Genomic DNA, 17,770 nt, shown 5'->3' on the forward strand with positions numbered 1-17,770 from the left:
TCCTTCAGCCTCTTATACAGTGTCCTCTCAACACGGCAACACTCTATGGTCCTTTTAAAGCCTAAATAAGATGATGTCACTCCTCTATTCAAAATCCTCAAATTTCAGGTGGCAATCACACTCAAGGTAAAAGAAAAAGTTTTTATAATGCTCACTCGCCTCCTCCTACCCCCTTACTTACTCTATTCCAGCTGCCTGGCTTCCTTTTAGTTCTGTAAACATGTCACACAGAAACATGTCACCCTTCTCATTTGTTATCCCCTCTGCTAGAATATCCTTCCTCCAGTTATCCACATGGTACTTGCTCTCTTCTCTCTCTCTGCACAGCACTTACTACCATCTAGGACACTACGCATTTTCAGGTCTGTTCATTCTCCACCTCCCTTTACTAGAATGTAAGCACTCAGGACTTGGCCTGTCATTTAGCACTACTCAGTTCAACCACTGAATGAATGTATGCTCATTAATAATTAGGAAAATGCAAATTAGAGCAGTATGAAAAGCGACTACATACCCAATCATATGCTAAGAATTTAAGTCTGATGAAAACCAAGAATAATTGAGGGGAGGGTATAGTTCAGGGGTAGAGTGCATGCTTAGCATGCACGAGGTCCTGGGTTCAATCTCCAGTACCTCCATTAAAAAATAAATAAAATTAAATAAATAAGCCTAATTACCTCCCCGCCAAAAAACAAAAACATATAAAATAAAAATACCAAAAAAAAAGTAACTGGTTATTTAAAAGGAGGAGGAGGAGAAGGAGAAGAAGAGGAAGAGGAAGAAGAGGAAGAAGAAGAAGAGGAAGACGACAACGACGACGAAGACGATGAAGAACAGAAACTTTTCTACACCAGAAGCAAGGGTATAAATTAATACACGTACTTTAGAGGACAATTGGGCAATATCTAGTAAAGCTGAAGATGCATATGCCCTTCAACCCAGCACTTCTGCATATATATCCCAGAGTCTAGGGCCCACAGCAACTCTCTCATAAGTACAAGAATACTCACTTCCACATTGTCTGTAAAGGCAAAACAACCAGAAACCCAAATATCTACCAACAGGAAATATATAAAGTATAATAGATATATATAATGGAGTACTATGTAACAGCTAAAATGAATGACCAACATACAATTATCAACACACCTGTAGTTAAAAACCACAATGCTGAACGAACAAATAGCAAGTTGCAAAATGATATGTATTACAGTATGATGCTATGTGTGTGTGTATGTATATGTATATTATTGAAAACATGGAAAACAAAACTAACTTGTATGGCAATATTTATATATAATAGTATGTGTCAGGACAATGGTTATCTCTGAAGAGGAAGGAAAGATGACAGAAAAATAGATTTAGGGAGGATGATATAGGGTACTTTGATTGTATCCACTTCGTTTTATTTCTTAAAAAGAGCCTGTCAACTAAGGGAAAATACCGAGTTTGACAGATGTAGACAACAGGAACATGGGTATTTGTTATGTTATTCTGTAAACTTCTTCTTCATGCTTAAAATATTCATAATTTTAAACCAAGCATATTACATTTTAACCAAGCATTCTAAGAAAAGTTATACGATTAAAATTTCACATTTTCCAACCTTCATCAATAACATTGACCAGCTTCTTCTAATTGAAATGAATGGTAACGCTGCCAGGGCTTTTCTGAAAATGACGGAATTCCAGTTGTACATGGTACAAGAGGGTTAGCTGCCATCACACTGACTATTCCACCTCAGTTTTCTTCCCTTAAAAGGACCTTCAGGTAGCACTTTTCTATTTAAATATTAATCATCTGTAAACACTACTATGTAAATATGCCCCAGGGAAGGCTGCCAAGTGGAAATGCAATTTGAAGCAGACACAGTAAGAGACACCGAGACTCATCACGTGAGCTAAAATTACCAGTTGGTACAGATGAGTAACGTATCTTTCACTTAGAGCCTTAGGTTTCTGATTCCAGTAGGATCAGTGATATGGCTTCTGTTTTCTCAGACCTTCTACCCAAACTAGAAAGTGCCGGTGGAACTTGAACTCGGAAGAAAATCCTCCTTAGGATCGCTTAGAATAACAAGAGTCTAGGGACATTAAAGCATGATTTCAGGACAATTAACGTTTGCAAGGTCAAAACAAAAGTTATGGAACCACGTGCAATATGAAAAACAGATATTCAGCCCTTAGATAAATCAGACAGGTTAGTTTCACTGACATGGGCACAATCTGCAGATACAAAAGCATAAACCCAGCTGGCTAGCATAAATGACAGGCCTCTCAGTGCTATGGTTTTCTTGCTGTAATATCCTGTAAGGATCCTGATGCTTGCCACCCATGAGTATTTATACAGAACCCTTGAGAATCACAGGACAAAAGGCAATGCAAATCCTGCCGTGTAACCTGCACAGTGAAGGTTTAAAGAGTTGATTCACCAGGCAGCCATGAGCCAAAAATGATGAGTCAACTAGCCCAAGAACAACCCTATTATGCTAATTAGCTGTGTAAACTGTGTTCGTGGCTATGTGGTATGAATCAATAGCTTGTCACACCTGTGGTTTGTACCTGGTTAGGTACGTAGTTTCCAAGGTCACTAATCTAAACTAGAATGTGCTTTTAAAAGCCCATTATCAGCAGTTAGTGATTAAATAAATAACCTTCACAATTAAATATTGCTTGGAGGGCACACCAAGAACACCATTCTACTAAACAAATGTTCCATCTGCATAAGGGTTGATATATCCATTCTGAAAAGCACCTGCACATTTGAAAGTCACAAGCCCTTACCCCCACCACCTTATATTAGCATAAACATTTTTGCAATTGTCCACCAGAAACCTGCAAATTCCCAAGGGCTTCATGTTAGCACTGAAGAGACATCTAGGGCTTGGGAGAACTCAAAACAGGGTGGATTAGGAAAGCTACAATTATATCTTGACTTCCTTCATCAAATTATAGGAGTGGGAGGTAAAGACATTAACTGAGACATTCACAAAAGAATATACCCTTAAAGGTGAATCCTGCACTCTGATACACTAGGCTCAGTGCGGAAAAAAGTCACATATACCCCTCACTTGGTAGATTTTACAGGAAGCACAGCAGGGAATGCAAACAGCCCTGAGAGGAGACATTTGTGCAACCTTCTGGCTGTAACCGAGGTAGTTATTACGATTTAATTAAAAGCTATTCACTTTATTAATTACAGAGTTAATTATGTCTGTCTAAAGCGAACCGTGGGATCTGCAGAGTCAACTTATTATTTGTTTTAAAAAAAGAAGTGAAAACTTTTTTCTCTAAGTACTAATTGGCATGGGTGTGTTATAGACTTGCTCCTAATAGTTCCCAGCCTAGAAAGACTGCTTACATTTCCACTCGAATCTTTTCACCAGACACCACCACTGTCACATAACCACAAAAAGGAAATTTTACACTATTCTGTTAGAAATGTTTTCATTGATTCAGTATGTCCTAGACAGAAGCTTATTTGATGTCTTACAAGTAATCCTACAGATATTTAGAATGCTGTTAACATCCCAACAGCTAATTAGCATATCACAGACTTTATCATGTCAGAATGAGAGTTATCTTAGAAGTCATGGCCAGAGGCATTTGAGAAATATGTTGAAAGAAAAATTATGCAGGAGGTGGGGAATTCCTGGGGCATGATTAGAGTCAGCTTAACTTTTCGAATATACAAATGCCAGGGCATGGGATTATTTCAGGTATATTTTTCCATCTGTTCTTGTGATTCTTCATCTGGTAGATCTATGTTAAGTATATAAGTATATTTATATATTTACATCATTTTGTAAGCACTTTAGGGGCAAGGGAAAACTTAACTTCTACCTCTTTAGTGTCCCACACTAAACAAAAATCAAGACTGTGCCAGCAAATCCAGGATGCTCTATGATTTTGATGGATTTTTTCCAAATTAGGCTCTAAATATTTAGCATTATCTGGTGGCAAAGTTATTCTTTAAATTGGAGAAGTAGGGACCACAGTAAGTCATGGAAAACCTCAAAATGGTAATAATATTCCAGTATCAGTACAAATGAAATCTTCTGGAATTACTACATTTGGGTCATAGATACATACATATATGTTATCCTATGCTCTCTAATTTTGTGTATGTATGAAATTTTTCATAATAAAAGAACAAGAAAGCAAGCCTCTGAAAGTAGTCTGATTTGTCTCATAAAAAAATTCTTTAGACACACATTCTAACTAATTCTGGCCTCAGATTTCAAATATAATTTCTGGTAACATCAGAAAAAAATTTGGGCAGAGAATGATCAGCCTTCCAAAAATGTAGGAAAATCCCTGTAAATATATGAAGGGAAAAAAACGTGAATTTATAGTATAATACTCAAGCTCACAGCAATCATGCTGTATTTTATTATAATAGTTCCATTTTAAAAAAGGTATCACTGAAATGCTGGAGAGGCTGTGGAGAAAAGGGAACTCTCCTACACTGCTGGTGGGAATGCAGTCTGGTGCAGCCACTGTGGAAAACAGTATGGAGATTCCTCAAAGACTAGGAATAGACTTACCATATGACCCAACAATCCCACTCTTGGGCATATATCCAGAAGGAATCCTAATTCATAAAGACCCTTGCACCCCAATGTTCAGAGCAGCACTATTTATAACAGCCAAGACATGGAACAACCTAAATGTCCATCAACAGATGACTGGATAAAAAAACTGTTGTTTATGTATACAAAGGAATACTACTCAGCCATAAAAAGGCCTAAAATAATGCCATTTGCTGCAGTATGAATGGACCTGCAGATTGTCATTCTAAGTGAAGTAAGCCAGAAAGATAAAGAAAAATATCATATAATATCCCTCATATGTAGAATCTAAAAAAAATAAAGACAAATGAACTTAAATATAAAACAGAAACAGACTCACAGACATAGACTACAAACTTGTGGTTGCCAGGAGGGAGGTGGGTGGGAAGGGACAGACTGGGAGTTCGAGATTTGTAGATACTGACAGGTATATATAGAATAGATAAACAAGTGTATACTGTATAGCACAGGGAAATATATTCAAGATCTTGCAGTAGTTCATGGTGAAAAAGAATATGAAAATGAATATATGTATATTCATGTATGACTGAAAAATTGTGCTGTACACCAGAAACTGATACAGCATTGTAAACTGACTATAACTCAATAAAAACAATAAAATAACATAAAAATTAAAAAAAGGTATCACTACAATAAGGTATCACCTCACACCAGTCAGAACGGCCATCACAAAAAGTCTACAAATAATAAACATTGGAGAGCATGTGGAGGAAAGGGAACCCTCCTACACTGTGGGTGGGAATGTAAACTGGTGCAGCCACTATAGAACACAGTATGGAGGTTCCTTAAATAACTAAAAATAGAGTTATGTGATCCAGCAATCCCACTCCTGGGCATATATCCGGAGAAAACTCTTAATTCAAAAAAATACATGCACCCCAATGTTCACAGCCACACTATCTACAATAGCTAAGACATGGAAACAACCTACATGTCCATCAACAGATGACTGGATAAAGAAGATGTGCTGTGTGTATATAAATATTCAAACTAATTCTGGCCTCAGATTTCAAATATAATTTCTGGTGTGTGTGTATGTGTATATATATACACATACACACACACATACATACACACACAGTGGAATATTACTCAGCCATAAAAAAGAATGAAACCATGCCATTTGCACCAACATGATGGGCCTAAAGATTATCTTACTTAATGAAGTAAGTCAAACAGAGAAAAACAAATATCATATGATATCACTTATACATGGAATCTAAAAAATGATAACAACGAACTTTATTTACAAAACAGAAACAGACTCACAGACATAGAAAACAAACAGGGCTACCAAAGGAGGAAGGGAGGGAGAGATAAATTAGGAGTTTGGGATTAGCAGATATAAACTACGATATATGAAACAGATAAACAAGAAGGTCCTACTATATAGCACAGGGAACTAGATTCAGTATCTTGTAATAAACCATAAAATGGAAAAGAAAAAAAATAAAAACCAAACATTTTTAAATGGGATGGCAAATGTTCTTTCTAGTTTACAAATGTAGTGAATTAAGAAAACAAAGCCATAGCAACGCTAGCCTCTGCACCCAGAACACATACCTCTCTCCTAGGTGCTATGTAAAGAAGTAAGTACTTCCCAGGCTACTGGGGGCTCAGAGGGGTCCCCTGCCTCACAGAAATTATAATATGGACTAACATATCATTTTTGTCAACAGCAGTAATGAGTTTATGCCAATACATCCTGTCTATCTTATCTGTTCTCGTTTCTAGAAAAGAAAGAAAGCTACAAACAAAACCAAAAGGCTTATATAGACTTAGAGCAATATATTACTCCAAGGAATCCTTTTCATCAAAAGTTAAAACACTTCTTTACCACGAAATTATTTTTAAAAAATAACGTGTGAAAGTCCTGTTTGTAACTAACAATAAAAGTAGAGAAAATTTTTCATCTTTCCTTAAAGATTTACTAGAAAGAAAACCTCATATAAATGCACAGAGTATTTTGATACAAAAGCTTAAAAGATACGCAGTAATATTAGAATCCTCAATGACCCTTTATCATCCATGCTTTCAACCTACTTATATTCTGGCTTGAGCCCTTTATTTAGTCCATGACCCTTCCTAGGAATTCAGGGGTTAAAGCACAATCTAGAGAAAAGTGCCACTTAAATTCAGCAAAGCAAATAACAGAGAAATTTTACTTATTTAAAAAAGTATGGAGGGAGGAGGATAGGACTAAATAAAGATGACAATTCCACTGCTTTACGAATCCTGGTGTGCAATAAGATATTTTTTAAACAGAGAAGATTTTTTTCATCACCATTATTACCAGTTGATGTAAATGATATGACTGCACAGAAAGATAACACAAAGAAATCACTCAAAACCATTACTATAGAATCAATGAGCTTAATCAAGTGTGATGTAAGTGATAATTATAAAACTCAACATTCTTGTAAGTACTCAACAATTAGATACGAAAAAACTTCAAAATAATATCCTGTTTGCAATGAGAAAAATAACTACATTAAAACTTTTTAAATTTAACAGGCTTATTTGTGAGCATTTGCCTAAGTCCTCTGATTAATGATTAATTGAGAGCTTGATGTTATACTCATAAATTTGAACTGTAAAGATTAGATAGGGGCAGTTCTAGCCAGCACACATAAAGTGACTTTGCCCTTGGAAATTCAGATGCTCCAAGTTTTTGTGTGACCGACGAGCAGTGTAATATTTTTTTAAAAATGACAGAAGTGTAGTGAAACTCTCTTCTGACACATTTGTTGCTTCTTCCATTTTCAACTATTTTCAATTAATGCTTTTCTACAATGAAAACTAGAGCCCTCAATTAATCATTAACTAACACACACCATTTCTGTGGGATGTGGAACAGGAGGATCGTAAAGTATGCATACATTCAGCTTCTGCACTGCCAACTGCAGAAGCGGTTGTACCAATCTGTATTCCACCAACAGTGTATGAGAGTTTCTTTGCTCATGTTCCCACAAATTCTCTACTGTCGGTCCTTTTAATTTAGTGTTCTGGTAGATGCGTAGAGGTTATATGCCCCCCTGGTTTGAATTTGCATTTCTCCAATGACTTGTGGTCTTGAGCACCTTTTCTTTTTACTGGACATTTGGACATCCTTTTGGTGAAGTGCCTGTTCAAGTCTCTCACTTCTTTTTCTATTGATCTGTCTTTTTCTCACTGATCTGTAGTGACCCCATCCACCCACCGCTGGCAGAGCCACCGCTCACCTCCAAGGAACAATAACTCCAACAGAGATGATATAACAGGACTGGAGACCTGTGGGTAAATACTAGCCTACATCATCTCATTAATTCTAACCGTGTATGGTGGATTCTAAACTTAGCCTTATTTTTAAGAACGGGCCATTGTGAGAGAGAATACGTAGACTTCCCAAATACACACAACCAAAAAAACGAGAGACCCAGGGTTCAAGTCCAAGTCTGCTCTGGGGATCCCAAACCAGGCCCCTCCTCTCCTCACTGCTCTCCTGCCGCCCTGCCGTGTGCCCACATAGTCTCACTGGCTCACCCAGGAAGCCTCCTGGCTGCAGAGCACACCCCCAGGCCTGTCCCCCAGCATTCTAATCCCTACCAAGTCTTTATTCATTCCACAAACACTGTGAAAGGAAAATCAAAATGAATTGAGTATTGCTAGGAAACCTCGCTAAGATGGAGCCAAGAGGCCACTGAGGAAGTGAGACACATACACGTGTCAACCCAGATGGAAGAGCTGTTTGTCAGAGTGCTGCAAATATCTTCTCCCATTCTGTGGCTTGCCTTTCGCTCTCTTAAAGGTGGCTTTTGATGAACAGAAGTTCTTAATTTTAATAAAATCTAATTTATCATTTTTCTTTTATAGTTAATGCTTTTTGGGTCCTATTTAAGAAAATTTCTCCTACTCCAAGGTCACACAGATATTCTCCTATATAGCCTCCTAAAAATATGTATTATTTTGGCTTTCATAACAGATCTACAATCCACTGGGACTTTATTTTGGGTGTATGAAATAGGGGTCTTGGTTCACTTTGCTCCATATGAATATATGTGATGCTCTACGAGCATTTACTGAAATATCTTATTTTGACTGTTCTGCATGCCACCTTTCTCATAAATCAAGTGTCTATAATACACATATGCTTGTTTCTGTATTCCTCATTCTGTTCTACTGAGCTACTGAACCAAGAGTATCATGTATCCTTGCACCAAAAGAACACTGCCTTCATTAATCTTAGCTTAATTTTCATCAGAAATCTTGAGATCTAATCAAACAAGCTGTTCCACTTTGTTCTTGAAGGGTGTCTTGGCTTTTCTCAGTCTTATGCATTTTCATATAAATTTATCTTTTAATAGTTGTCACACCCTGTATGTAACTAAATCTTACCAATCCCTTTTTAAAATGTGGCAAAGCAACACTAGAAAACGTATATAACTTGACAGAGATCACAAAACTGCAAAGCCTAGATCTGAACCCAGGAGTGTGGTTGTGCAAACTGCACATTTTACAATATCCTGCAAGCCTACAATGTTTGCACATGTGAAAGCGTTAAGCCTAAAAACACACCCAAGAAAGAGTTATAATAAAGTATTATTTTAATACCTATTCAACTTATAAGTAATGTTAAAATGCCTAATTCTGGCAATGCTGGCAAACTTATTATGAAATTGGTACTACCAGTGCCGATTTTCCCAGTGGAAGTGAAAGTTACTACAATCCTTTTAGAGTTCTAGGAAACTAACATTGATTACTACTAATAAAGGCAGAAGAGAACCAGGTGTCCTGAAGGATTGATTCAGTTACTGCCTGCTTAAAGCCCAATTGTTATAAAATGTGGGTCATGCCTCACTCCCATTCTAGGGCTGTTAAGGAGGTGAAATGGAAAGATCTTTGCTAGGTAAAAGAGAGAAAAAAAATTCATAGATGATTCCCAAATGTCTGGCTAGAGCAAAGGGTATTCATAAAACTAATACTCTATGAGCAAATATTTCTGTAGCAACTAGGCAGTGTGGTAAGAGCTTGACATAAATTATTTCATCTCATCCTCCCAACTCCAGCAGTTCGGCAGGTATTACTGCCCCAAATTACACACGAAAAAAAAAAAAAGGAACAGGAACGAAAGTATTGAATATCAGATCTTAACTGAAATCTTCAGTTGCTAAGTCCTTCCCACCATAGCAAACTGCTAATATCCATGTGATATTTGTTTCACAAAGAAGCTGAAAGACTAGATTTTCCACTGGGGAATACGCAAGTGACACGAAAACAACAGCCAGGCAGCTGTCAGGTTTCACTGTAACTAAATGTAGGAAGTCACATGGGAGCCTTTTGACATGAATGCCCCAAGCAAAGTCACCTTGGAAAACAATGCTACATTTGTTTGCTTGGGTTTTTCTGCCCTTCTTCCCCCTTAAATTTTGGCACTGTAAGCTTAAAAACAACAACAACTTTACATCTGTAATACATCTTAGATACCATGTAATAGCTCACCCCACACTTTTTACAAAACCCACTGCAGTGACAGCAGAAATCTTAGGATTTGCTTTTTAACATATTCTGACATAAATTAAATCTAGGTAGAATAGGGTCATGAAAAGATAAGGGATCGTATGATACACCTTGGTGTAACTGGGCAGAAGAAAATCATTTTCTCATATGCACAAGAGCAAGGGAACTACAAGTAGGGAAGAGATGGACCCACTTCATTCTGTACTCTTCAGACCACATCTGTAATACTGGGCAATACACTTAATACAACAGATCAACTAGAGTAACAATTATTAACTAAGAGTTAAGATTTATAATGCAGATTCCTAGAAATTATTTATAAAGTTTCCATTGCATTGGGTCTGAAGGTGGGGCCTATAAATCTTGATTTCTAAAAATTTTCTGCAAAACAGCCAGAAAACAATTAACAAAATGGCAATAAGCACGTACCTATTTACATACCTATCAGTAATTACTTTAAGTGTAAATGGGCTAAATTCTCCAATCAAAAGACAAAGAGTAACTGAATTGATTGAAAAAAAAAAAGAAGACCTATCTATATGCTGCCTACTACAGACTCACCTCAGATATAAGGACAGGCTAAAAGTTAAGGGATGAAAAACAAATATTCCATGCAAATAGAAACCAAAAGAAATCTAGGGTAGCCATACTGCTATCAGACAAAATAGGCATTAAGACAAAGACTGTAATAAGAGACAAAAAGGTCATTACATAATGATAAAGGAGTCAATATACCAAGAAGATATAACATTTGTAAATATTTATGAGCTCCCATTGTAGAAGCACATTATATATAAACTAAATATTAACAGATCTGAGGGAGAAATATAGATAGCAATATAGTAATAGTAGGGGATATTAATACCACACTTTTACCAACAAATACATCATTTAAACACATAATCAGAAGGAAACATTGGCCTTAAATGAGACACTGACCAGATGGACTTACAGACACATACAGAATATCTATCCAAAAGCAACAGAATATACGCTCTTCTCAAGTGGACATGGAACATTCCCCAGGAAAGAAAATGTGAGGCTACAACCAAGTCCTTAAAAATTTTAAGACTGAAATCACATCAAGCACCTTTTCTGACCACAGAGCTATGAAACTACAAATCAATTACAAGAAGAAAACTGGAAAAGTCACATGTATATGGAGATTAAACAACATGCTACTGAAAAACCAATGATCAAAGAAGAAATCAAAAGAGAATTAAAAATATCTTGAGACAAATGAAAATGGAAATACAGCTTACCAAAACTTACAGGATGCAGCAAAAGTAGTTCTAAGAGAGAATTTTATAGCAATAAATGTCTTCATCAAAAAACAAGAAAAATCTCAATCTAATGATACACCTCAAGGAACTAGAAAAAGAAAAACAAATGAAGCACAAAGTTAGTAGAAGGAAGGAAATAATAAAAGATCAGAGTGGAAATAAATGAAATAGAGACTAAAAAGAAAACAAAAAAGAGCAATGAACCCAACGGCTGGTTTTGTTAACACATAAGCAAAATTGACAAATCTTAGCTAGACTCACCATGAAAAAAAGAGAGAGGACTCAAATAAATACAATCAGAAATGAAAGAAGAGATATTACAATTGATACCACAGAAATACAAAGGATCATAAAAGACTACTACAAACAAGTATATACCAACAAATTGAACAACCTATAAGGAATGGACAAATTCCAAGAAACATACAACCTACCAAGACTGAATCATGAGGAAACAGAAAACTGAACAGACTGATTACCAGTTAGGAGATTGAATCAATAATCAAAAACCTCCTCCCGCCCCCAAAAAAAGTTCAGGACCAGATAGCTTCACTGGTGAATTTAACAAAACATTTAAACAATTAATATCAATCCTTCTCAATTTACTCTCAAAAAACGAAAGAGAGCAAACTTCCAAACCGATTGTATGAGGTCATCATTACCTTGATATCAAAACCAGACAAGGACAAGAAAAGAAAATTACAGGAGAAAATTCCTGATGAATACAGATGTAAAAATCGACAAAATACTAGCAAACGAATTCAACAATCCATTAAAAGGATCATACATCATGATCAAGTGGGAGTTATTCCAGGGATGCAAGTATGCTTCAGTATCTTCAAATCAATCAATGTGATACACCACAGTAACAACGTAAAAGATAAAAATCTAATGATCATATCAATAGATGTAGAAAAAGCATTTGATAAAATTCCACATCCATTTATGATTTAAAAAAAAAACTCTCAATAAAGTGGGTATAGGAAGGAATGTACCACAATATAATAAAAGCTATATATGAAAAACCCACAGCTAATATTACACTCAAGGGTGAAATACTGAAAGCTTTTCCCCAAAGATCAGGAACAAGGCAAGGATGCCCACTCTTGCCACTTTTAGTCAAAATATTATGAGAACTCCTAGCCAGAGCCATTAGGCAAGAAAAAGAAAGAACAGGCATCCAAATCAGAAAGAAGTAAAACTGTTACTATTTGCAGTTGACATGATATTATATATAGAAAACCCTAAAGATGCCACACACACACACACACACACACACACACACACACACACACACACCTATTAAAACTAATAAATTCAGCAAAGTTTCAGGATATAAAATCAATATACAAAAAAGTCTGTTGGTTTCTATACACTAATAATGAATTATCAGAAAGAGAAATTAAGAAAAGAATCCCATTTACAGTTGCATCAAAAAGAATATACCTAGAAATGAAAGATCTGCAGACAGAAATTCGTAAGACACTGATGAAAGAAACTGAAGAAGACACAAATAAATGAAATAATATTCCACGCTCAAGGTTTGGAAGAATACTGTTAAAATGTCCAAACTAACCAAAGCAACCTACAAATTCAATGAAATCCCTATCAAAATTCCAATGCCATTTTCACACATAAAAGAAACAATCCTAAGATTCCTATGGAACACAAAACACTGAAAAGTCAAAGCAATCTTGAGAAAGAAAAACAAAACTGGAAGCGTCAATGCTCCCTAATTTCAAACCATATTACAAAACTATAGTCATCAAAAAAGTATTTACTAGCATAAAAACAGACACATAGATGAGTAAACAGAACAGAGCCCAAAAAAATATTTTATGACTAAGGTGCTAAGAATATACAATGGGAAAACAACAGTCTCTTCAACAGATGATGCTGAAAAAACTGGACAGCCACATGTAAAAACAACGAAACTAGAACATTATCTTACATAATAAACAAAAGTCAACTCAATATGATTAGAGTTGAATGTAAGACCTGAAACCATAAAACCCTTAAAAGAAAACATAGGTGGTAAGCTCCTTGACATCTGTCTTGGAGATGATTTTTTGGCTTTGACACCAAAATCAAAAGCAGAAAAGCCAAAACAAATAGAATTACATCAAACTAAAAGGCTTCTGCATAGCAAAAGAAACCATTAATAAAATGAAAAGGCAACCTACCAAAAAGGAAAAACTATTTCCAAATCATATATCTGATAAGAGGTTACTATCCAAAATACATAAAGAATTCATAATTCAATAACAAAAAAACACAATCTAATAAAAAAAAATGGGCAGAGAATCTGAATAGGCATTTTTCCGAAGACATATGGATGGCCAACAGGCACGTGAAAAGATGCTCAACATCACTTAATCATCAGGCAAATGCAAATCAAAACCATGATGAGATATCTCCACACACCTGTCAGAATGGCGATTATTAAAGAGACAAGAGAGAACAAGTGTCAGAGAGGATGTGGAGAAAAGGGAACCCTGGTGCACAGTTGGTGGGAATGTAAACTGGTGCAGCCACCAAGGAAAACAGTAGGCAGGTTCCTCAAAAAAATTAAAAATAGAATCACCATATGATCTAGCAATTCCACTTCTGGTGTTTATCCAAAGAAAATGAAAACACTAATTCAAAAAGATATATGCATCCCCATGTTCATTGCTGCAATATTTACAATATTCAAGATATGGAAACAACCTAAGTGTTCATCAAAAGGATGAATGAATAAAGAAAATTCTCTCCCCACCCCGCCCCTCATACACTCTCATACACACACACACACACACACACACACACACACACACACACACACACACACAATGGAATATTATTCAATCACATAAAAGAAGGAAATCTTGCCATTTGCAACAACATAATGAACTCTGAGGACATTAAATAAGTCAGACAAATACTATATGATCTGATTTATACATGGAATCTTAAAAAAAAAAGCTCATAGATACAGAGAACAGATTGATGGTTGCCAGAGGCAGGGGGTAGGGGGTGGGCAAAATAGGTCAAGAGGGTCAATAGGCACACACTTCCACTTATAAAATAAATAAGTCATGCGGATGTAATGTACAGCATGGTAACTATAGTTAATAATACTGTATTACATATTTGAAAGTTGCTAAGAGTAGATTTTAAAAGTTCTCTTCACAAGGAAAAATAAAACAATGTAATGGTGATAAATGTTAACTAGACTTATTGTGGTGATCATTTTGCAATTTATATAAATATCAAATCATTATGTTGTACACCTCTAATAGCAATGTAACATTTTATGTCAATTAAAAAAGGAAAAATTTCTATTTCATATGCATCAAACACATGTAAGAATATACATAAGAGTTTATATATAAATACACATATGAAGAGAAATTAATGAGATTAACTTCCATGCAGCCACTGGCACTGCTTTAAATACAGATCTTTACCAGGTCTTTACGAGACCCCTGATCCCATCTGCTTTCCCCTCCCCGAGGTAACGATTATCTTGACTTCTGTGTTAATCATTCCCTTGTTTTCTGATTAGTTTTACTTTTAATATATTAATAAATAAATATATATATAATCACTAAACAATGTATTTCTAGTTTTGAAAAAATTAATGGAAATCACAAACCTAGATACACGAGGGCATAGTACCCTTATAAATGAAGGTAGTTAAGGGAAGATAGCGAAAGATAAACTAAACAATCTCTATGTCACTGTCCAGTTTCAGCTTTCCACAAAGTTAACAGAATTCCTCCACTTTGAAAAAGTTAGCAGGCAAAGACATGAATCCTGGAAAACACATAGGTCAACCACAGCCAGGGCCTCTAGTTATCACTGAACTTAGCAGGAATACAGATGAGAGAGCCAGCTCTGTTCATCTTTTGTTTCTAAGCTCACTATGGTTACACCAGGATTTGGGAGTAGGTCAAAGTAGAATATATCGGAGATGTGCAACAAGTGTCTTCAGCTGAGTCAGATAGCAGGGCATGGAGGCGGAGCCAGAAGTTCTGTAGTACATGGTCAAGACAAGCTGAGAACAGATAAAATCTGGGTCAAGCTCACCAGGGTATTCTGTCCTCGGGTTAAAGATGCAGAACTGTGATGTAACAGGGAAGAACAAATCTGACTCCATATTAGACCTGTTCCTTTAGCTCTAATCCTGTGCACTGTTTCCTGTGCTTAGTCCTGCTGGTTCTGCACCTTCTGTAAAAGAATGCTGCCTACAGCCTGAAATACACAAGATAACCCATTCTCAAGGCTCTGACCTTTAAGGGTATAACACTGTTCCATTCGTATAGAGATAAAAAGTTGCAGAAGAGAGAATAACATTTGTCTTGTCAGAGGTTACAGGGATATCATGACCTGATTACTTGGACAGCTGCAAGAACAAAGGATTCCGACACCAAAAAGTTTGCAACAACCAACCACACATCCTCCCCTTCACATTATAAAGAGCCTGAATTCTGACTTGGAGAATAAGGTCCTTTAGGACATTAGTCCCCCATCTTCTTGATCTGCTGGCTTTCCAAATAAAGTCATTATCCCTTGCCCAACATCGCGTCTCCTGATTTATGTGGCCTGTCGTGTGGTGAGCAGGATGAGTTTGGACTCATAACAGCAAGCAAGCATCTTGGTAGTTATTCCCTATGTCTTACTTCACAGCCCTCCACCTAGAGTGGTTGCCTTCTACATACGATACACAGCCAGCACCTTGGAATCTCCTAGTGTAATTCTGGGGATTCCCCTCATCTCTCTCCTTTTTGGGTCTCCTGTTTCCTATATCCCATGTCTTTCTTTTTCTTAGTTTACTCTCAATTGGTGTTTCTCACCCTACAATAGCTTCTAATAAAGGAGACAGGGGAAGTAAAAATTTTCAGACCTTGTATGTCTGAAAACATCTTTATTCTAGCTGGCCATAATTTAGCTAAATATATACTTCTAAGTTCAAAATAATTTTCCTTGAGAATTTTAAAGGCATTGCTCTGCTCTTTTTGCATTCCTAGGTTACTGCAGAGAAATCCAAAGCCATTCTGATCCCTGATCCTTTATACATAACCTGTCTTTTGCACTCAAGAATCATCTCTTTGCCTCCCAGTGTTTTGAAATTTCCTAATGATGCGCCTTAGCATGGGTATATTTTCATTTATTAGGTTGGGCACTCATTGGGCACATGCAATCTGAGAACTCTAACCTTCAATTTGAATTATTTATTATTTTCCCCTTTTCATTTCCCCCTATTTTCCCTATCTGATCTTAATCGTATGGGTACTGAAATTCAAAAATAGTCTGCTAAGTGTTCTCTTTTATTTTCTATGTGTCTTTTCATTCTGCTTCTAGGGAGATTTCCTGAATGCTATCTTACAATGCTCCTAAAATTTCATTTTTACTATCATATTTTGAACTGTTTGTTTTCTGACTATGCTTTTTATAGAATCCTTTTTTATTTCATCTTCATCTCTTATCTCTCCTAATATATTAATAATTTGGGAGAGTTGTTCTTTCCTCTTTGCAAAGTCTCTTCCAAGTTGCTTTTCTCTGTTTGTTTTAGTTCCCATCTTCAACCTTCAGTGTAAAAGGTCTTCCTCAAATAACTGGAAATCCTTGGGTGTTTGCTTATGATTAAGACCAGGGACCAAAAAGCTTATAGATAAACGTTTAAGTGGGGCTTGGTGACTTACATCTTCAAGGAAATTCATATCCAGTCTTTTGTCTAGGGCTATTCAGAATCCCCTTAGAACAATATTTCAGTCTCCTACTTGGCTACCAGAATTATGTGAACCTAGAGAAAGAAAAAAATGGGAGGAACGAGAATGGGAGCAGGGCAACAATCCTCTCAGATTCAGCATGCATACAATCATTTATTCTTCTGTTTTTATCACAATTATAATGTATTTCCCAATATTATTTCCAAATTCTGAACAGACATTAATGTTTGGGACTTGGAAACAAGAAACAAATTTCCCAAATTATAAGCTATTCTGTATTTTTCTTAAGACTTCACTTACTTGTTTTTAAATAATGAGTGACTATAAAAAATACACAGTGAGTTGTTTTTCTGCAATAAGGTTATAATAAAAGTTTCCAAGGCTTTATGTTTAAAAAAAATCCAATAATAAATCCATGCAGGCTTGTTATGAACCAATACACTGTGATAAGATTATGTATTCCATAAACATATAAAAATGACTTGTATCTGAATTAGTCATGGGATGACAAAAGACTTCAGGAGAGAGTGATATCATCAAAATAGCAGAATAGGGAGTTTTCTACTGTCATCTCCCCAAAGAACACCAGTTAGGACTTAACTACCCACAGACAAGAGAGCCTTGGTAGGAATCCAGGAGTCCAGCAGAGAAGTTCCAGCACACACTGAAACAAAAAGTCCAAGACT

At 36.1% G+C, this 17,770-nt stretch overlaps 1 protein-coding gene across 6 annotated transcripts in view; it reads right to left on the minus strand.

Annotated features, from left to right (window-relative positions):
- The window catches only part of LOC102510163 (cytochrome c oxidase assembly factor 1 homolog), a 90,449-nt gene that overhangs the window by 52,427 nt on the left and 20,252 nt on the right, over positions 1 to 17,770 (minus strand). Inside the window, exon 1 of one of the 6 annotated variants that reach the window (XM_032484283.1) lies at positions 17,058 to 17,090. The exons of the other annotated variants lie outside the window; for them this stretch is intronic. Within the exon in view, the coding sequence (XP_032340174.1) occupies positions 17,058 to 17,075 (18 nt within the window). The 5' untranslated portion in view covers positions 17,076 to 17,090. Of the gene's footprint in view, positions 1 to 17,057; positions 17,091 to 17,770 lie in introns of those variants that run through there. 6 annotated transcript variants of the gene reach the window in all.

The sequence above is a fragment of the Camelus ferus genome, chromosome 7, assembly GCF_009834535.1.
Source record: "Camelus ferus isolate YT-003-E chromosome 7, BCGSAC_Cfer_1.0, whole genome shotgun sequence".
NCBI lineage: Eukaryota > Metazoa > Chordata > Mammalia > Artiodactyla > Camelidae > Camelus > Camelus ferus.